Here is a 22,219-nt window from a genome sequence, read left to right as displayed (position 1 = left end):
AAAAGAATAAGTAAATCAAAACTTTCAGTTTATTTAACAATTAAGTGGAAATAAATTTTACTTTAAAAAGTACACCTTCTTTTTACTCATTATCGATCTTTCATTCTTTCTATAATTGCTTTAAAAATAAGCAACTCAATTATTAAATTTAACTTTAATACTTCTAATTAAAATTTCTTTCATATTTTAACCAAAATATTTGAATCTTAATTAAAGTATTGTACATTTAACTTAAATACATAATTGCTGAACTGAAAAAATTTGAAAATTTGAATTAAAATAAGAAAATGTAATCTAAAATACTTGAGTTTAAACATTAACACATTTAACTTAAATGTTTGGATTAAAGTTCAAGTATTTAACTTAAATATATAAAATATTTAAACTTCGAGTATTTGTATATTTTAATTTAAATACATAAATACTTGACCTAACCCTTAAATACACAAGTGGGTCTGAAAAATCCTATATGAAGTTTCAAACGCTTGCTGTGTAAAAGTGGAATAATAAAAGATTCGCACTAGAGGTAAAAAAGATTTGAAATCTTCTTTTTCAATTGATACAATTGATCAACTTTTTTGGTAAACTAGAATTTAAACGACACAGTAGCAAAGTATTGTTGGAATCTGTGAGACTAACATTGTGTGTAACTGAAACTTTTTTATGATTAATCTTATATTAAAAAAAAAAACTAGACAAAACACGTTCAAACAGGTCCGTTCATATATGTTACTCATATATACTCTTTTTAAAGATAGAATACTATTTAGTGCTGTGGAAAAGAAGGCTTCTGTGCAGGGTCCAAAATATATCATAAAACATCAATTTTCAACTTTAGACACCTTGAATTAATCAAAAATACTTCATATTTGCTTATTACATAACTATGCTTTTTAAAAAGAATGACAATGCCATAATTTTTTTTGAAAGTATAACTCTTTAGCTTTAAAACGCCATATTTTAAAGTCCTTAAAAATGTTTTGTTGCAAAGATATAATTTTTTAAAGAAAAAGTCGATTTTTTAATAATTTTTTATTTTTGGTAGTTTTTCCTTTATAACTTCACAATAAATTATTTTTCGGCAATGCTGTTTGTGCAATCATATTTCTGAAGTTCTGAACTTTTATTTACAAAAAAAATTAATAAAAAATATTGATTGGAATCAAAGTTATAGCCTCTTAAAGTTGAAAAAGTCTCTCAGACCCAAAAACGTGTTTACGTGAGCAATGTGATTAAAGGCTAAAAAAATTTCAAGCAGTTATTTCAGTTGAAATAATCTTAAATTAAAATATTTAAACTTTAGTCTAATAAATACATGGATACTTAAATTGAAAAAATTGAATCAAATAAAAAAATCTAGTCAACTTTTTTTCAGTGTGTACCACTGAATTTACCTTGACGTGTTACTTGTTGAGGGATCAAAATTGGTGGTGGTGGAGGAGGAGGCGGAGGTGGCGGTGGTGGTGGAAATCCGATCATCGGAGGAAATGCTAATGTAGCTGCGGCGGCTGCTGCAACTACTGGTGTAGTAAGTTCATGTTGCTCCAATTGCCTGGCAACTTGATTATATGTATTTGCACCAATCACTGGCCTCACAATTGGCGTTACAATCTGCCCTCCAATCTCAGCTTCAAATCTGAAGTTTACAATTAATGAATTAGAAATTAAAAATTACTGTCTTTAACTTTGTTCAAGTATATACAGTATAATTTATTTTGTTAAATTATTACTTCCCAGTAAAGATTTTTCTTAGAATTCTTTGTATAATTTTTCAAAATTTCTGTGTAATTTTAAAACATTTTAGCCATTTCTTCAAATTTTTTATACACAACACTTTTAAGAAGTATTGAAGAAGTCTTCTGTTAAATACTTTATATGTATAAATTTTATAAAATATTCCAAAATTTCTAAAAATTCTCAATTTAATTTCTGAAGAAAAATTGTAAATCTGAAGAAGTTGAAAGCATTTTTTCAGAAATGTTTAGAAATTTAAAATTTAAAAAATTCTGAAAATATTAAGAAATAAGTAATTTTTATAGAAGCAACAGATAGTTGTATAGAAGCAACAGATAATTATATTCACATAATTATATTCAATAACTACTTTCAGAATATGACGAGTCAAATAGGCTCGCATAAACTAATTGTCCAAAAAAATCAAGACAAAAATTATTCTTGCCGTACCTGTTCATCTCATCTTCCATTTGCCGAAGTTTATCGTCCATGTCTGTAAGCCGGGACACCAATTTCTTTTATACACGTGCAAAGATGCCTCTAACTGGATCTAGGTTTTCAATAAATAGAATAAATCAATTTCCTTGTATAAGGAAAGTTTTCAGTTGATAATTATTACTCCGACAATCCTCCAAGCCATTTAACCTCGTTTTTTTCATTAATTTCACAACTGGCTGTTCAAGGGAGGTTAAACTCCTATTGTTCTTCGAAGTATTTTCCAATCTTTACGATAGTTCTGTTCACACAGAATATATACGATGCAGTGATGTCAGATAATTAAATATATATACACGCATTGTCGAAAGTATTCTTCAACTGCAGTGGATTTTAACCACGGACTTAGAAATAGAGGGATGGTGCATAACCTACAGGGGCCGGCACGTTCGCGGCGGGGGGGGAGAGGCGCCATGTTGGTTTCAAAGTTGCACACATTAATAGCGTTTTTCACTGGGAGAACTGGTGCGCACTGAGTGCGCACTCGCTACGGGCAACGTGTTTCACTGAACGTTTCGGTGCGCATGAAACCGGTGCGCGCTGTTTCACTGGGAAGGCTAGTGCCGAATTTTTGCCCTTTCGTGCAAGATTTCGGCACGAGCTCCCAGAGACGGTGCCAGTTCAGTGCAACATGGCTGCGCGGGACGCACGATTAGCAATTGCATTACTAGATTTGCTTTCTTCATCATCATCTAGCAGTGATGAAGAAGAAGTATTAAAAAATCCACGGAAAATTCCGAAAATCAAAAATTTTGTTCAGGTGATGCATAACTTAACGGATAAAGATGTAAATACATCTGTTTTCATTGTTTCTGCAGATTATATGTATATTGTATTACATATTGTATTACACGTGAAGCAATAATATATATTGTATAAATATATAATATCAATAATACAAATAATTATCAAAATATTTAAGATAGACTTGGTAGTATTAAAATTAGAGAATAAAACGTAGGAAATGCGAGTCAAATGCGGTAGTTGGTGCGTCAATAATATAAATAGTAAATATATTTCGCTATCAGTACATAAATGTGAATACAAATAACGGACGCGTTTCGACTTTCTTTGAAGTCATTCTCAACGATAATTTTAAATTAACAATTAGCATATATGATTTTGTTAATTGAAAATTATCGTTGAGAATGACTTCAAGGAAAGTTGAAACGCGTCCGTTATTTGTATTCACGTTTATGTATTAATAACGAAATATATGTATTATTATATTGACGCACCAACTACTGCGTTTAATTCGTATTTCCTACGTTTTATTCTCTAATACAAATAATTATATTATTAATAATTGTATTATTAATTATATTATTATTATTACTATTATTACTATTACTACTATTACTATTACTATTATTATTATATTACATTATTATTATTATTTTTAATCTAATGAAGTCTGTGGTACTTACCAATTAATTTTATTATTTTATTAATTTTATTATTATTTTTATTAATTAATTTTATAGAAATTTATCAATTTCTTTTCTAACATGTTCATTGAATAATCTCAAAAACCAAGATCATAAGTATATACTTACTCTTTAATTTATTATATAAGTCCGTTTCAAGCGGCTCAAGGGTTAAAGTTAATATTTCACTATTTATTCTAAAAGAAATACACAAACTAATCGATCCTTCCATATTAAATTACAAATTTTTGTGATGCTAATGTTCAAAAGGTATCGAATATAATGCGCCATAAAACTGCACAGAAAATAATGGACGTGTTTAGCTGAGAGTGCAAGAAACTCGCACTGTCAGTGCACTCGGGCAGTGTCGCCTGAACTCGGCGAGTTTCCAGTGCGCACTCAGTGTCGCCCAGTGAAAAACGCTATAAGGCGTGTATATACAGTGTGTGTGTGTGTGTGTGTATGTGTGTGGTGTGTGTATGTGTGTGTGTATGTGTGTGTGTATATGTGTGTGTGTGACATAGGCTATGGTCCACTTGACGCTACAAATGCTTCTAAGTATTTTTCGATTGGTCAATTTGTAAAATTCATTGTTCCGATTGGTTAATCAGACGCTTCGAAGCATTTGTAGCGTCAAGTGGACCGCAGCCATAAACAGTACAGAATAATAAAGTTTACAATTTTGTTAATCTTTTACATTAAATTTTTCTTTAATTATTTAATAACATATAATACATTTAGCAATGTAATAAACTAGTATAACAAACATATTAAATAATATTTTGCATATAAAAACAAACTAAAAAATAAACTATGATAAAATAAAAAATAATAATTTAAAATAATTTTTTCTTTTTTGCTTTAAATAAGTATCAACAAACACATCAATTGTATCAACAAAAAAATATTTTTTTATATTAATAAAAATAAAATATTACATATTAATAAGATTAATATAATTTTTTACCTCTGGAAACTAATTTTTATATTTTGTTCCAATACTTTCTGAAATTTATTTTCATATTTGTCTAAAGAATTTGTCGTGATGAAACATTCTGCTACTATGCATTTTACCATTTTTACTTTTAAAGAATGAATTAACGTTGATGAATAAAGAGCCTCGCACATGAAATACATAACATAACATAAGCACAACATAAGACCGTTGCACCAATGAGCATCCAACATAAAGACGCCATATTAATTTACATAAGATTCCCATTGGTCCAGAGGCCTTATGATACGCTTATGCTCTGTTATGCATTTCATGTGCGAGGCCCTTACGACGAATAAAGCCTATTACACAATGAAAAGCACAGGCAATAGAAACAGAGAATATCAACAAGCAATAGATTTCAACCAATCAGAAACCGCAAAAAATATCTGCGAATCAATCAGAAGTTGCAAAATCTATTAGCTATTGCTATTTCCTGTTCTTATTGCCTGTGCTTTTTATTGTGCAATAGGCGTAAAGCCCGTATCAGACTACGCATTGAAAATTGAAGATTGAAGATTAAAGATTGAGCTTTGGCCAATCAAAACAAAAGGAATTAAAATTTCCTTGTTTTGATTGGTCAAATTTCAATCTTTAATCTTCAATCTCAATCTTCAATGCGTAGTCTGATCGGGCTTAAGTTCATTCGTATGTACTTGACCGAAGCAAAGTTCCGGATGAAGAAATGACTATTTTAAATCGTTTGTATTTCGTTTGAAGAGTTATGAGTGCATTTGAAAAGGTTTGTGAGTCCTTCAATTAATTGTAATTAATTTTTTATTTTTACACCGTGTATTTGGCCGAAAAAATTAACCGGAGCTAAATTAAACAAAAATCTTGTATGGATTCGTTTGTATTTCGTTTGAAGACTTTTGAAGTGTCGTCAGAAACGTTTGTGAGTTATCCAGATAATTTTAATAAAATATTTTAAAGTCATGTAATTCAAGGTCCGAGGATTGGCGTTGGAGGGGAAGGAAGGTCGTTGCATAGCCGCCATTTTCGAGACAGCGAGTTAGTGTTAGTGTATGTACGTAGATAGTAAGGTACTACAGCTATTAGTTGTGTGAGTGAGCGAGTGTGCAGTAAAAGTATGGCCGCCGCCATTTTCGTTCCACATCGTTGAAGTGGATGCAACGACCTTCCTTCCCCTCCAACGCCAATCCACGGACCTTGATGTAATTGACCGAAATATAGATTCCAGGCGCTACTGGTCCTGAAGTACCAGAAGGCGCGTTCGGTGTAATCTCTAGTATTTCGATACTCCTGGTTCTTTCTTGACAGTAAGGATAAACAATGTGCAGTAAGTCACATGGGGTCGCTGGCAGTGTTCTCAGATTGAGGGACTTCTGACGCATGCGCAGTAGCACTGGTCATCACAGATAGGACTTCACTCATGCATATGCATTAATAACAGACTCGTGCTCGGCTACACTGCTGGGCGCAATTTGGGGCCCATATATTTAATATTATATATTAATATTAATTTAATATTATATAATTATAATAGAATTTCTATTTACATATTATTATATTCTTAGCCCCATAAGTCCTATATTGCATATATAATAAACAGGTATTGTAAAAAATGTAAATTTAAAGAATAATAATAAAATAATAATTTAAAATATCAAAAATAAATATTTATTCCTTGTTAATGTGATGTTTGGCAAATTGACCTAACATTTTTGAAAAAATTAAAATATCATTGAGAGTACATTTAGAGATGCTGAGTGATATTAAATTGATTGTCAAGACACCCGCTCTGGAAAGTCGGGAGATCCCAAGTCAATATGTTACTTAAATAATTATTATAATAACATTTATATTTCTTTGTTTACAATAATATAATACATTTATAATTATATAATTTTGTATTTGTTCGGATACTGGTAAGGTTTTCTGCAGTTTTCCTTGCCCTTGCAACAAATGTTGTTATTTGTAATAAGTCGGCTGCAGACGCAAAAAATTAATAAAGTTTATCATTACTTACCATAACTATATTTTTTAATCGATAAAGTCCTTTACATATAAATCCTTTATTTTTCCTATTCTCTTCTTGAGACGGGCTCCCCGATACCTATTATTTGTAAAGCTATGCGCGCTACTGCTAGGTAAAGCACATGTGCCCTACTGCGCATGCGTCAGAAATCCCTCAATCTGAGAACACTGGTCGCTGGTTGGCCGTGTACCAGTAAGCGTGTTTGTAATAGAGTGAAAAAGCGCGGTCAGGATTGCTGATGCAATCCTTTTTATTTCTTGTGCAAGCATATTCTGTATTCCTATTTAAGTCTTTTTGTTTCCCATATAACTATTGAAAGCAAGACAAAAATACCTTGGTTACTATGGTCAAATCGTCCCCGCCACGTTGTTACACTGGGGACGGGTACCATTAACGTTGAGAAGAAGAAGAAGTAAGTCACATATTTCCAAAATATCTGGGAGGGCTATTACGGTTTCTGAAACGAGGTGAAAATTACAAAAGTGAGCAAATTCATTAGTTGTTGATCAATAAAGTTATAGATATTCTAGTAAATTTGTTCACTTTTGTAATTTTCATCTCGTTTTAAGAACCGTGATAGCCCCCCTGAGAAGGTGCAATTGGTGTTGCAAAAGCGAATTGGTATTTAATCAACGAGATTCAGAGACGGAAGCACAAGCCCAGGATGATCCTTCCCGAGAAAGCAGTCTCCGTACTTCGTCTGGAACCAAGATTCATAACTCCAGCGATTAGAACCTGTTCGGATGCACTCAAATGCAAAGTACAATAGAATTAATTTTTTCAGAAAGATGAAAATGTATTTAATATTTACACATAAAATAACATTGGATCCATGATCCTTGACGATAGTTGATGCATCTTTATTTATTTTTGCAAGTAATTTTTTTGGATGCTGTATTGATTTTATGTTCAACGCACTATATTTTATTGCAGGTTTGTCGTGCCATGAGATATTTTCCTCCTGAACAATGCAGTATGGTCAATGTTAAAGTGATCGGGTGTTTACTGTTTGTATGTGATGGCGACACACTATAGTTATACCGGTGATTCAAGAACAGATTGGAATATTCCATCTGCGACTTGCTCTCTTTGGGGAAAGGATATTTCTTGATGCATTCGACTTTATTTGATAATCTAACGAGTTTGTATGAAAATGTCTTAGAAGTATGGGAGAACATACAGAGGAATGCCATTGAAATGCATGGTAATTTGTTATTTACATATTTTAATTACTGTTTAACAAGTAGTACACAGATAATTTCCACATTATTGAATCTTGCACTTAGCTAGACTGGTTTTTTTTAAGCTCAAGATAAAATTATACTGAGTCCTGCGGATAGTTGGTTACATTTGTAGACTCGACGCAATTAGAAACATATCTAAACCACGGTAGGACAAAGGATAAAAAATTTGATCAAGATCTTATGATTCTGCAATAAAGAATGCGATGTTTTCCTCCAAAAATGCACTCCATCAACGTTGCCAAACCAGATTGATGGAGTGCTTTTCTTAGGGTATGATTTCTGGAGTAGAATATCTGTCAGAAGGGAATAGAGTCAATTATGATAAATATACTAATCATGATTTATTCTAACCATGTTTTAATCTGAAACTGTACATAATAAAATTCCCATTATGCAAAATACCTTGTGCCATACAAAAAAACCTATTTGTAATACAGGTAAAATTATATTGTTACTGCAAAGAGCTATTGTTACAATTGTATAATCAATAAATCTTCCATTTAATTAAAAAAATTGACTTCTAGTTAATTTTAGCCGACTGTTTCGTACATTTACCCCGAGAATTTTAAGGTCGCTATTTAAAATCAGGCGTTGAAGCCAATCCGTTGCTATATCGTTCGACGTCTTACAAAGTTAACGGCATTACATAGTAAATAATTAGTTAATTCACGTTGAAATACATTAAGCATTTGCCATTTCAAAAAAGAAGAAAAGACAACGGATTGTAGCCTCGTTACTATTCAAATTATTATACATTTATTACTTATAATATGTACTTAATGTTATCGATCAAAGCACTTATCACGCAGTTAGAACCATTGATACATATTGCACAATTGTACTTTTCATTACTCGGCTGTATCACTGTTCTTCATACAAATATATATATATATATATATATATATATATATATATATATATATAGATATTAACAAATAAGATGTTATTATCGCGGCCATAGACATAAGTTAAGAATCCTGCTATTTATATATGTATTATTTTCTCACTTTTGTAACTATCTCTCCTAAGTATCAGACTCTCTTACGTATCAATAAGCTTTGTACATTTCTATTAGAATAATGAGAGATACGGACGTTTGTTGTAGTGTAAAGATTATCCAAATTATTACACATTTATTACTTAAAATATGTACTTAATGTTATCGTTCAAAGTACTTCTATCACGCAGTTAGAACCATTGATACATATTGCACAATTGTACTTTTCATTATTCGGCTGTATCACTGTTCTTCATACAAATATATATATATATATATATATATATATATATATATATATATATATATGTATGTATACAGGGTGTCCGTCCATAAATGTCCGAGCAAATATCTCGTAACTGGTTGAAGTTAGAAGAAAGTTTAATAAGGAAAATTTACATGGTTTTTAGTCGGCTACAAAATGCACGTAAAGAAATTTTTTTTACTCGTCACCTTTTTGAGTTATGATGGTCAATGTAGGTTTTTTAAATGGGTACCTATAATTTTTTTTGCATATTTACATAGTAGAGGTAATTTTCAATCAAAATTATATTAGGAAAAAAATTGCTACGACGCATCGTTTACGAGATAATCGGCATGCAAAGTATTAAAGTAATAATTTGGATCGAGTATTGTTGAACAAATTTGGAATATCAAATAGGTTGAGAAAGTAAATATTGTTTTTTCATGAAATATTTATTAACAAATTAATTAAGAAATGGTTCGAAATTGTTACCATCATGATCGATACAGCATTCAACGCGTTTTATAATGTTTCTTATTGTTAACTGCAGCATTTCTGTTGTAATACTTTCAACAGCTCTAGTGATTTTATGTCGTAAATCTTCTTCATTTTCAGGAATAGTTACATAAACAATATCCTTAATATACCCCCAAAGGAAAAAATCGCCAGGTGTCAAGTCCGGAGATCTCGGTAGCCATCGTACAGGACCATTAGTACCCATCCAACAATTAGGAAATCTATTATTTAAAAAGTTAATTACAGCACGTGTATTGTGTGCTGGAGCACCATCTTGTTGAAAAATAATATTTCGGAAAACTGATAATGGAAGATCGCGTAAATAATCTGAGAAAGTTGTTTGCAAGAATTCCAAGTATTTGTCACCATTAAGATGACCATGGAAAAAGAAAGGTCCAATAATTTTTGTTCCGATGATTCCGCACAATACGTTCACCGAAAATCTGCGTTGGAAACCTTTATCTCTTTTCGCATGTGGGTTCACATCGGACCAAGTATGCACGTTATGTCGATTTTCCATACCACAATTGGAAAAACAAGATTTATTAGACCATAATATTTTATTAAGAAAACCAAAGTCAGTGCGATAATTAACTCGAAGCCAGTGGCAGAACATTAATCGGCGATCTGCATCTCCTTCATGTAAAGCTTGTACTAAATTATCACGAAACGGTTTGAATTTGAATTTTTTAAGTACAGCGTGTACGTAACTTTTCGATGATTCTAAATTACGTGCTACTGTTCTTATGGATGTACGTCTGTTTTCAATAAAACTTAATAGCACACTTGTCTCTTTTTCTTCATCTGTTTTGATTGTACGTCGTTGTCTTGTTAGCGATCCTGTTTGACGCAATTGATCTTCAATTCGTCGAAATGTACGATTATTTGGTATTCTTCGTTCTGGATATTTTTGTTGATAAAGTAATCGTGCTTCATTTTCATTACGCATACTTAAATACCATCTCGAGCATATCACACTTTTCCGTAATTGTAAACATTGTTCTCACGCGCTCGTATGTATATATATATATATATATATATATTTGTATGAAGAACAGTGATACAGCCGAATAATGAAAAGTACAATTGTGCAATATGTATCAATGGTTCTAACTGCGTGATAGAAGTACTTTGAACGATAACATTAAGTACATATTTTAAGTAATAAATGTGTAATAATTTGGATAATCTTTACACTACAACAAACGTCCGTATCTCTCATTATTCTAATAGAAATGTACAAAGCTTATTGATACGTAAGAGAGTCTGATACTTAGGAGAGATAGTTACAAAAGTGAGAAAATAATACATATATAAATAGCAGGATTCTTAACTTATGTCTATGGCCGCGATAATAACATCTTATTTGTTAATATCTATATATATATATATATATATATATATATATATATATATATATATTTGTATGAAGAACAGTGATACAGCCGAGTAATGAAAAGTACAATTGTGCAATATGTATCAATGGTTCTAACTGCGTGATAAGTGCTTTGATCGATAACATTAAGTACATATTATAAGTAATAAATGTATAATAATTTGAATAGTAACGAGGCTACAATCCGTTGTCTTTTCTTCTTTTTTGAAATGGCAAATGCTTAATGTATTTCAACGTGAATTAACTAATTATTTACTATGTAATGCCGTTAACTTTGTAAGACGTCGAACGATATAGCAACGGATTGGCTTCAACGCCTGATTTTAAATAGCGACCTTAAAATTCTCGGGGTAAATGTACGAAACAGTCGGCTAAAATTAACTAGAAGTCAATTTTTTTAATTAAATGGAAGATTTATTGATTATACAATTGTAACAATAGCTCTTTGCAGTAACAATATAATTTTACCTGTATTACAAATAGGTTTTTTTGTATGGCACAAGGTATTTTGCATAATGGGAATTTTATTATGTACAGTTTCAGATTAAAACATGGTTAGAATAAATCATGATTAGTATATTTATCATAATTGACTCTATTCCCTTCTGACAGATATTCTACTCCAGAAATCATACCCTAAGAGAAGCACTCCATCAAGCTGGTTTGGCAACGTTGATGGAGTGCATTTTTGGAGGAAAACATCGCATTCTTTATTGCAGAATCATAAGATCTTGATCAAATTTTTTATCCTTTGTCCTACCGTGGTTTAGATATGTTTCTAATTGCGTCGAGTCTACAAATGTAACCAACTATCCGCAGGACTCAGTATAATTTTATCTTGAGCTTAAAAAAAACCAGTCTAGCTAAGTGCAAGATTCAATAATGTGGAAATTATCTGTGTACTACTTGTTAAACAGTAATTAAAATATGTAAATAACAAATTACCATGCATTTCAATGGCATTCCTCTGTATGTTCTCCCATACTTCTAAGACATTTTCATACAAACTCGTTAGATTATCAAATAAAGTCGAATGCATCAAGAAATATCCTTTCCCCAAAGAGAGCAAGTCGCAGATGGAATATTCCAATCTGTTCTTGAATCACCGGTATAACTATAGTGTGTCGCCATCACATACAAACAGTAAACACCCGATCACTTTAACATTGACCATACTGCATTGTTCAGGAGGAAAATATCTCATGGCACGACAAACCTGCAATAAAATATAGTGCGTTGAACATAAAATCAATACAGCATCCAAAAAAATTACTTGCAAAAATAAATAAAGATGCATCAACTATCGTCAAGGATCTTGGATCCAATGTTATTTTATGTGTAAATATTAAATACATTTTCATCTTTCTGAAAAAATTAATTCTATTGTACTTTGCATTTGAGTGCATCCGAACAGGTTCTAATCGCTGGAGTTATGAATCTTGGTTCCAGACGAAGTACGGAGACTGCTTTCTCGGGAAGGATCATCCTGGGCTTGTGCTTCCGTCTCTGAATCTCGTTGATTAAATACCAATTCGCTTTTGCAACACCAATTGCACCTTCTCAGGGGGGCTATCACGGTTCTTAAAACGAGATGAAAATTACAAAAGTGAACAAATTTACTAGAATATCTATAACTTTATTGATCAACAACTAATGAATTTGCTCACTTTTGTAATTTTCACCTCGTTTCAGAAACCGTAATAGCCCTCCCAGATATTTTGGAAATATGTGACTTACTTCTTCTTCTTCTCAACGTTAATGGTACCCGTCCCCAGTGTAACAACGTGGCGGGGACGATTTGACCATAGTAACCAAGGTATTTTTGTCTTGCTTTCAATAGTTATATGGGAAACAAAAAGACTTAAATAGGAATACAGAATATGCTTGCACAAGAAATAAAAAGGATTGCATCAGCAATCCTGACCGCGCTTTTTCACTCTATTACAAACACGCTTACTGGTACACGGCCAACCAGCGACCAGTGTTCTCAGATTGAGGGATTTCTGACGCATGCGCAGTAGGGCACATGTGCTTTACCTAGCAGTAGCGCGCATAGCTTTACAAATAATAGGTATCGGGGAGCCCGTCTCAAGAAGAGAATAGGAAAAATAAAGGATTTATATGTAAAGGACTTTATCGATTAAAAAATATAGTTATGGTAAGTAATGATAAACTTTATTAATTTTTTGCGTCTGCAGCCGACTTATTACAAATAACAACATTTGTTGCAAGGGCAAGGAAAACTGCAGAAAACCTTACCAGTATCCGAACAAATACAAAATTATATAATTATAAATGTATTATATTATTGTAAACAAAGAAATATAAATGTTATTATAATAATTATTTAAGTAACATATTGACTTGGGATCTCCCGACTTTCCAGAGCGGGTGTCTTGACAATCAATTTAATATCACTCAGCATCTCTAAATGTACTCTCAATGATATTTTAATTTTTTCAAAAATGTTAGGTCAATTTGCCAAACATCACATTAACAAGGAATAAATATTTATTTTTGATATTTTAAATTATTATTTTATTATTATTCTTTAAATTTACATTTTTTACAATACCTGTTTATTATATATGCAATATAGGACTTATGGGGCTAAGAATATAATAATATGTAAATAGAAATTCTATTATAATTATATAATATTAAATTAATATTAATATATAATATTAAATATATGGGCCCCAAATTGCGCCCAGCAGTGTAGCCGAGCACGAGTCTGTCATTAATGCATATGCATGAGTGAAGTCCTATCTGTGATGACCAGTGCTACTGCGCATGCGTCAGAAGTCCCTCAATCTGAGAACACTGCCAGCGACCCCATGTGACTTACTGCACATTGTTTATCCTTACTGTCAAGAAAGAACCAGGAGTATCGAAATACTAGAGATTACACCGAACGCGCCTTCTGGTACTTCAGGACCAGTAGCGCCTGGAATCTATATTTCGGTCAATTACATGACTTTAAAATATTTTATTAAAATTATCTGGATAACTCACAAACGTTTCTGACGACACTTCAAAAGTCTTCAAACGAAATACAAACGAATCCATACAAGATTTTTGTTTAATTTAGCTCCGGTTAATTTTTTCGGCCAAATACACGGTGTAAAAATAAAAAATTAATTACAATTAATTAAAGGACTCACAAACCTTTTCAAATGCACTTCATAACTCTTCAAACGAAATACAAACGATTTAAAATAATCATTTCTTCATCCGGAAATTTGCTTCGGTCAAGTACATACGAATCTTAAGTTCAAGTAGCTAACCTAACCTAACTTTATAATTATCACACTAAAGGGCCTCGCACATGAAATGCATAACATAACATATGCACAACATAAGACTGATGGGCCAATGAAGGGCCTCGCACATAAAATGCATAAAGCCTGTTCTACAATAGCAGTAAACACAAGACCGTAAGGTCGTAACGTAAGAAATGAAAATTTTTCATTTGCTTACGAGCTCTTAAAACCATGCCTTACAACCTTACGGTCTTGTGTTTATGCTATTGTAGAACAGGCTTAAAGGGCCTCGCACATGAAATGCATAACGTAACACAAGCACAACATTAGACCGATGGGCCAATGAGCATCCAGCATAAAGTCGCCATATTGATTTACATAACATTTTCATTGGTCTATTGGTCTTATGTTATGTTTATGTTATGTTATGCATTTTATGTGCCTTTTAAGGGCCTCGCACATGAAATGCATAACGTAACATAAGCAGAACATAAGAGCGACGGACCAATGAAAATGCTATGTAAATCAATATGGCGACTTTATGTTAGATGCTCATTGGCCCATCGGTCTTATGTTGTGCATATTTTTGTTATGCATTTCATGTGCGAGGCCCTTTAGTCGTGACTATTGGTTTGTTTTCTGTCTCTGCATTAAAGGGCCTCGCACATGAAATGCATAACATAAGACCGATGGACCAATGAGCATCCAACATAAAGTCTCGATATTGATTTACATAAGATTCCCATTGGTCCAGAGGCCTTATGCTACGCTTATGCTTTGTTAAGCATTTCATGTGCGAGGTCCTTAAGGTTGGTTTATGCAAGCCGTAACCGCTAACTTATGCTGGAATCTGTAAGAAATTGGCTGCGTTCAGCAGAACCCAACAGTTTTGCAACCGTTTTATGATTATCTACTGAACGGTCCTAAACGCACCCAACCTTTCAACATGTTTAGTCAGCGGTCGCCATGATTTTCAGCGAACTAAAAGTACGCTGAGTTATAAGCAAAACGTGATTAGAAAAATGGCAGCGTCCAGTGCATCATTACTGTTCGAAGCACAATATACTTATTATTTACAACAATATTATTTACAACGTAGTGGAAACTACGTATTTTAAAAAATACTTTTAAAAATTAACTTTTAATTTAAAATTAACTTTTAATTAACCTTAACTTTTCTTTTTATTTTTAAAGTTTTTCAAAATTAACATTTAATTCAACATAATTTAATTTTAATGTAACTTTTAACTATAAGTTATTTGTTCATGTAACGTAACTAAATTAATTTTTAATCTATTAATTTTAACTTGATTTAGTTAAAAGAATATTTTATCTTACCTAATTCTGATATTTTATTGTACGCCGTATTTCGTAAAGGTTAAGCTACTTAGCGTATTGTTTACGTATGCGTTAGCTTACATTTTTAGAGCGTTCAGCAGAACACTCAACACGTTGCAACTCAGCAGTAAACCGTTGAGCAGCTGCTGAATTCTGCTGAACGCAGCCATTGACAACCATAGTCGACTTATAGAAGAATAATCAACTATGATTGGCCAATTTCTTACAGATTCCGGCATAAGTTAGCGGTTGTGGCCTGCATAAACCAACCTTAAAGGGCCTCGCACATGAAATGCATAACAGAGCATAAGCGTAGCATACGGCCTCTGGACCAATGAGAATCTTATGTAAATCAATATGGCGACTTTATGCTGGATGCTCATTGGTCCATCGGTCTTATGTTGTGTTTATGTCATGTTATGCATTTCATGTGCGAGGCTCTTTAGACTGCATTAGCACGTTGCTTTCACTTACTTTTAAATATATATCTATTATATTTTAAGTGCACACTAATTCAGGAAGTTCAGGAACAGAAAACAAACGGAATATCGCATACGAAAATATACGAAAATATTATAGTATACGTTACATATATTATAGAGTTCCCTAGTATTTTTGTATGCGATATTAGGCCTGTTTGTGTTGCTGCCCTTTTTGAATTAATTTCTTTGTCATCTTTCTCTTTCTTATGATCGAATATATATTTATCTCATCTCGAGTGCAAAAATTTTTGGGGATTTCACGCAACTCGAACAAACCTATTTTTCGCGCGATCCCTCCCCCCCCCCACCGCCTGTGCTGTGTTCAGGGAGTCGATCATGAAACTTTTTCCTTTGGCCGGAAACGTGAAAAGTGAAAATCTTTACCATTGAAGTTAATGGAGAAATTTTTCACTTTTCACGTTTTCGCCTTAGGGAAAAAGTTTCATGATCGACTCCCAGATTCCTCACTCGAGTGCACCGTGATATTGTTTTATCTTTGTTGTTTACCAAATGTTAAACAAGGATAGAATGATGTCTGGATGCACCCTGGTGGGGAATCTGAACGCAGCCCTGGTTAAAACTCACTGTAGTCGAAAACGCTATAAAACTCTAGCATTGGCGCTGTTGGCGGCTTGCAATTTGGATAATATGTCTGCCGTTCTTTGCGCACTAGTTTCGTTTGACTCCGATGTAAATAGGAATTGAACGAACGTGATACATTTACGCGACGACGGTGCGTCCGTATTATTTCAATTCGCAAGGTGTATTGATGTCGTTATCGTCAGCTAATATCATGTGCATCAATTTAGATTACGAGTCACGGTAAACATTCTTATCAATCAAGGGCTAGCCTAAGAAATTGCATGCATCCTCTCGTTACTACCAACATTTTTTCATATAATTTATTTACACTTGCCCGCTTATATAGTACACATAAATAGATTTATATCGATTATTCAATATTATGAATATTTAATTTCTCTAATATTTATAATTTCTTTGTATTTACTTGTTTTTCATAATCAAGGTAAATGCAAATAAACAGTTGATATTTTTTGTTGCTTATTGTGGCAGGCATTTAAATCGTATAATAATGAATGATTTTGTACACTACATAAATTAGAATCTGCAAACCAATCTACAACCTATATTTATACAGTTCTTAAGTTTTTATAATATCTATTTGACATTGTTTATCTTTTCTTTAATATCCACTTTCACTAATGTAAATTAATCTTGATCTTAATGAAATTTTCTTTTTTAATTTTTAGAATCAGAAATAAAGAATAAATTAAATTGAGATCAAAGTTAATCTATATTGGTGAAAATGGACATAAATCTATCAGACTGCACATTAGACATTGAGTATGGTTAAATAGAAATCAGAATTCAATTAGTCATATAACAATTAATAAAAGCTAATTGGTAGAATTCCAGTCTTCAATTTATTTAGTCTCCAATGAGTATACCAAAAAATATTCTGTATTAAGAAAAGCAATTATTTAATTTTTGGTTTTCTTCTTTTAAATAACAGTTACAAAGATAGTTTTTGTTTTGATAATCTTAAAACACATTCTCATCTTTGCTTGAAACAAGTAATATTTGTTAAAAATAAATTTCTGTGTACACACAGAAAATATATTTTTGAATTAAGTAAACAGAAGAAAGTTATCAATACTGGCATACTACTTCGTTTTTAAGTAATATTTCTTAAAAAGTAGAAATAAAACTTTAAAAGCACGAAAAGGAACAAAAAATGAAAATTAAATTAAGGAAGTATCTTCTGTCACATAACAGCTTTTATAACACTTTCTCCTGTTATAATTATGTTTTCACAACATAACCAAGAAAAGCATCTGAGAGATTGGGCTCTAAAACTGACACAATAGGTAACAGTAAAATTCAGATATGACCTCACAGGAAAGGAGTTAACTGTTAAATAAATTGATAACCTAATTAGTAAAATATATTTGTAGGTATTAAAGTATAAAATTTATAAAATTGAAAGATTAGAATTAAACCTTACTTTTTACATTTTTTGGCCTTAGTGTATTCATGTCTTTCTAATACTACTTATCTTATTTTAAGATATTAAAGAAAAATGAAAAAAATATAAAACATGTATTAATATTTTAAAATTAAAGGTTTTGTAATTATTGTTTAGTCTTATAGAGAGGTATGCTAGTGCATCTTTACACTAGTGCACAGCAATTTTATGTTCCAAACTGTACTATGAAGAAAGTATGAAATAGAAAAATATAAACAAAATGGTTTTAGGTAGCTATAAACATATATAAATGATCTAAGATTATCAACAATATATTTACTATTGTTCATATTATGCAATGTGAAAGAAAATTATGCAAAATTTATTCTCCCTTTTCAAAAATGCATTTGTAGCAGGTTTTATATAGAAAGAAATCTTGAATATACTATCAGTGTTTATTTCTTTAATTATAGAAACAAAGATCATGTTTTTATTAGTATTAATACAATGTTTTCAAGGAATGCCACTTTAGAAGATCAGCATTGGAGACTTATTTTAAATATTTTATAAGTTTATATACACAAATCTATTATAAGTTTCTCATAATTATTAAATTTATTCAAAATATGTTTTGAATTACAATAATTTAATATTTCAATCAAAACTATTAAAACAAAAATTATTTTTGTTTTAATAAATAAACATAGGCATTAAGACCCAGCTACGATCGAAGAAGGCTTTCTTATTATTATTGTGTTTTTACATTATTGGTCCAAAAATATATCTCTCTTTTAAATCAAGCACCTCAAATGCGTTGTCACTCATATATAAATATTGTGAGAAATATCACTGTGCCCCAGTGGTCGAGGTGGTAAGACGCTGAAACCAGAGATTCCAGAGGTGCCAGGTTTGAACCCTGGGTGGGGTGTTATTTTTCACAATAAATTTCGTTATAGTTTTTTCAGGGGGGAATGGGTATATAGATGCAAATCAGCATTAATTATTATATTAATTAATTTAATAAAAATTGTGATATTACTAATTCTTATTTGACATGCTGTGTTATGACTGGAAAAAAAATTCAGCGCACATTCTGGTGGAATTCGAAGAAGTATATAAAATCACACAAATAAACATAGGCATTAAGACCCAACTACGACCGAAAAAGGCTTTCTTATTATCATTGTGTTGTTATATTATCGGTCCAAAAACATATCTGTATTTTAAAAATTAATTTGTTTATTAATCTGTCTTTTCTTCGATATTATATTTTTCAAAAGATATTAATCTTTTAAAAAGATATTAATCTTTTAAAAAATATAATATCGAAGAAAAGACAGATTAATAAATTAACGGCTTTAAATATATTTTTATTAAATTGATGATGAGTATATTTTTAAACAATTGTGAAGAAAATATTTTTTATTAAATATAATTGCTGTTAATTATGTAAAAAAAAGTAAATTAAATAATTATTTTTTTGGCAACATTTTTTTATGTTTGACATATGTAGTCTGCCTTTATTCTTGTCAAGTCCACATCAAAATATGTATTAAAGATGACTTAGAGACAGAGTTGAATAAATTAATTTTTGTTTTTATTAAATTAAATTGAAGCTAATGGCTAGAAAGTTACATTTTAAAATAGTATACAATTTTGCTGTTGGATGTAATTTTTTGTATAAAGCATTGCTAATAATTTTTTGTTGTGCTAGGCTCTTGAATTTGTATGAATAATGTAACTTTCAGGTAACTAAAATTTTGATATATGTCAAAGCTCAAGCAATGGCAGAGGAAGAAAGAGTACCATCTTTTTCAGGTGGGAAATATTCTTTTTTTTATTATTATAGTTTATTGAATTTAACTTTTCATTAAATGATTACTCTGTGTAATATTATTAGAGAAAGATGGCACGGATACTTCTTCCCAATCAAAAGATACTTACATTCCGGAGGAGCCGACTCCGGACATCTCAGTTTCCCTATTAGACATACAAATGCCAGAAACGCCAGATAGCACTAAGGGTCAGATAAGCGATGGCGACACATCGAGATTAGAGAGTCCAAAGACAGTGAAGCCAGTGCTTGGAAAGGTCCAAGCCAAAAAACGGTTGATGGCATTCGCCAAATTCAAAGCATTACCTAAATCCCAGGTTAAGCCAAACCTGTCTCAGCATTCCAGTGGAGCTTTAAAGACAAAGGATAAAACTATTCAGGATGATACAAGTGTAAACAAATCAAGAAAAAAGACAGGTAACATTACAAACTATACAGGATTGGGAAAGTTACTTTGTAAAAGTAACTAATTGCAGTTATTTTTTTAAAATAACTTTACTATTACAAGTTACTGATTTTAAAAAGTAAAATGTTACAATTATAATTACTCAGAAAGTAACGAGTCGTTCGTAACATTTTGCAGTTTTGTATTGTTATTTTAAATACAAGAATCTTATACTTATATAAGAATCTTATACTTATACTAACATTATTAAATTATTTTACTTATTTTATTTAATACTCGATTATATGCTGCATTATTTTATATACAGGGTGTTTCAGAACTGCGTATTTTCTCGCTATGGGGAACATAGAGGAGATGAAAAGGATCAAAAAAGTCTTATATCATTTTGCGATATTTATTATAATTATTGAGTTATAAAATAAAACGTCTAAGCCGGTGACGCCACACCATCACTTTTAGCTTATAGACACGGTGTGCGGTGGAAAGGTGACGCAGCGTTGTCTGAATTTGCACGCGCGACGGTCTGAATTCCGTCGCACCACATGTACATACACTACAAAAACCAAATGTGTTATTTTAGCTAAAGCTTCTCTTTACATATTTGATAAAGTGTAAGTCTGTGATAAATAACACATTTGATTTTTGCAGTGTATGTACACGCAGTGCGACGGAATTCAGACCGTCGCGCGTGCAAATTCAGACAACGCTGCGTTACCTTTCCACCGCACACCGTGTCTATAAGCTAAAAGTGATGGCGTGGCGTCACCGGCTTAGACGTTTTATTTTATAACTCAATAATTATAACGAATATCGCAAAATGGTATAAGACTTTTTTGATCTTTTTTATTTTCTCTATGTTTCCCATAGTGGGAAAATACGCAATTCTGGGACACTCTGTATAATGAATCATAGTTATTTTAAGAATTTAAAATCAAAATGTATTTAATATATTAATTAAATTAATAATTCATAATAAATTAATATTTATACTCGGAATATATTATTAAAATTACGGAATTAATACTTTTAGCTAAAAACATTTTTGCTTCAAACTTTATGTAAAATTATAAATCAATGATCCAAAGCTTGTTTTAAAGTCTCAATTTTAAGGTAATGTTGGCAATGTCAATTTTACTGACTGAATTGATCTAAATATATGTATGTGTGATATTAATTTAGTAGTAAATACCAATATCACTACAAACTGTTACACTGAAACTGTTACATTGATAATGCATACACATATGTATAGATAAATTTTCAATTTTTTTTATACTAAAGTCTAAACTCTCCTAATTTATTTTTAAAAACAGTATTATTTCTTCATGCTATTCTGAGTAAGAATTATACTTGTTATATATATATATATATATATATATATATACAAAGTATATAACTTTTGTAAAAAATAATGTTAAGAATCGACGCCAGACATTTATAAAATAACTAATTTTTTAATGTTTTTTTGTTTTTATATGAAATTGTTAACTCTATTTTATGTTATTATTTGTGCTTTAAATGTGAAAAAGAATTTATATTTTTGTAATTAACAAAAAGCAGGGCTGGTAAAATTTTGCCCAACCCAGTTAAACCCACTCGGTTAAAACCGGTTTTACAAGTGAAAAACTCACAGAGGTTTTATTTTACTATACATTTTTAAAGCCTAGGAAAACATAAATAAAATTAATATCTAGATTGTAAATCACAAAAGAAAACAAAAGTTGCGTTTTATTATTTATATTTAATATCTTTTAAAATTATAGTGCTAGATATTAATACATATATACATATAATATATTAATAAATAAAATTATATAATAAAAGTAATAATACTTTTCTAAGTTCAATTAATGAAGTAAATTA

General features: G+C 31.1%; 2 protein-coding genes across 13 annotated transcripts in view; one reads left to right on the top strand and one right to left on the bottom strand.

Moving 5' to 3' along the window:
* Window positions 1–2,665, bottom strand: part of LOC105198110 (RNA-binding protein 42) — a 46,140-nt gene extending 43,475 nt beyond the window's left edge. For 6 of the 9 annotated variants that reach the window (XM_039447711.1, XM_039447712.1, XM_026141414.2 and 3 more), the window contains exons 1-2: window positions 2,185–2,665; window positions 1,395–1,636 (exon numbers count right to left, since the gene is read on the bottom strand). In XM_039447711.1, the coding sequence (XP_039303645.1) occupies window positions 1,395–1,636; window positions 2,185–2,225 (283 nt within the window). In that variant the 5' untranslated portion in view covers window positions 2,226–2,665. The remainder of the gene's footprint in view (window positions 1–1,394; window positions 1,637–2,184) is intronic. The other 3 variants (XR_005574455.1, XR_005574456.1, XM_039447710.1) reach the window with 1 other exon arrangement.
* Window positions 2,666–16,746: 14,081 nt separating this feature from the next.
* The window catches only part of LOC105198112 (trichohyalin), an 81,221-nt gene continuing 75,748 nt past the window's right edge, over window positions 16,747–22,219 (top strand). For all 4 annotated transcript variants that reach the window (XR_005574596.1, XM_026140949.2, XM_026140950.2 and 1 more), the window contains exons 1-3: window positions 16,747–16,951; window positions 19,865–19,934; window positions 20,017–20,367. Coding sequence is in view for 3 of the 4 variants with exons in the window: in XM_026140949.2 (XP_025996734.1) it covers window positions 19,901–19,934; window positions 20,017–20,367 (385 nt within the window). In the remaining variant the exon portion in view is untranslated. The remainder of the gene's footprint in view (window positions 16,952–19,864; window positions 19,935–20,016; window positions 20,368–22,219) is intronic.

The sequence above is a fragment of the Solenopsis invicta genome, chromosome 4 (assembly GCF_016802725.1).
Source record: "Solenopsis invicta isolate M01_SB chromosome 4, UNIL_Sinv_3.0, whole genome shotgun sequence".
NCBI classification, from domain to species: domain Eukaryota; kingdom Metazoa; phylum Arthropoda; class Insecta; order Hymenoptera; family Formicidae; genus Solenopsis; species Solenopsis invicta.
The sequence above is the reverse complement of the archived record's forward strand: the minus strand, read 5'-3'. Positions and strand labels throughout refer to the sequence as shown.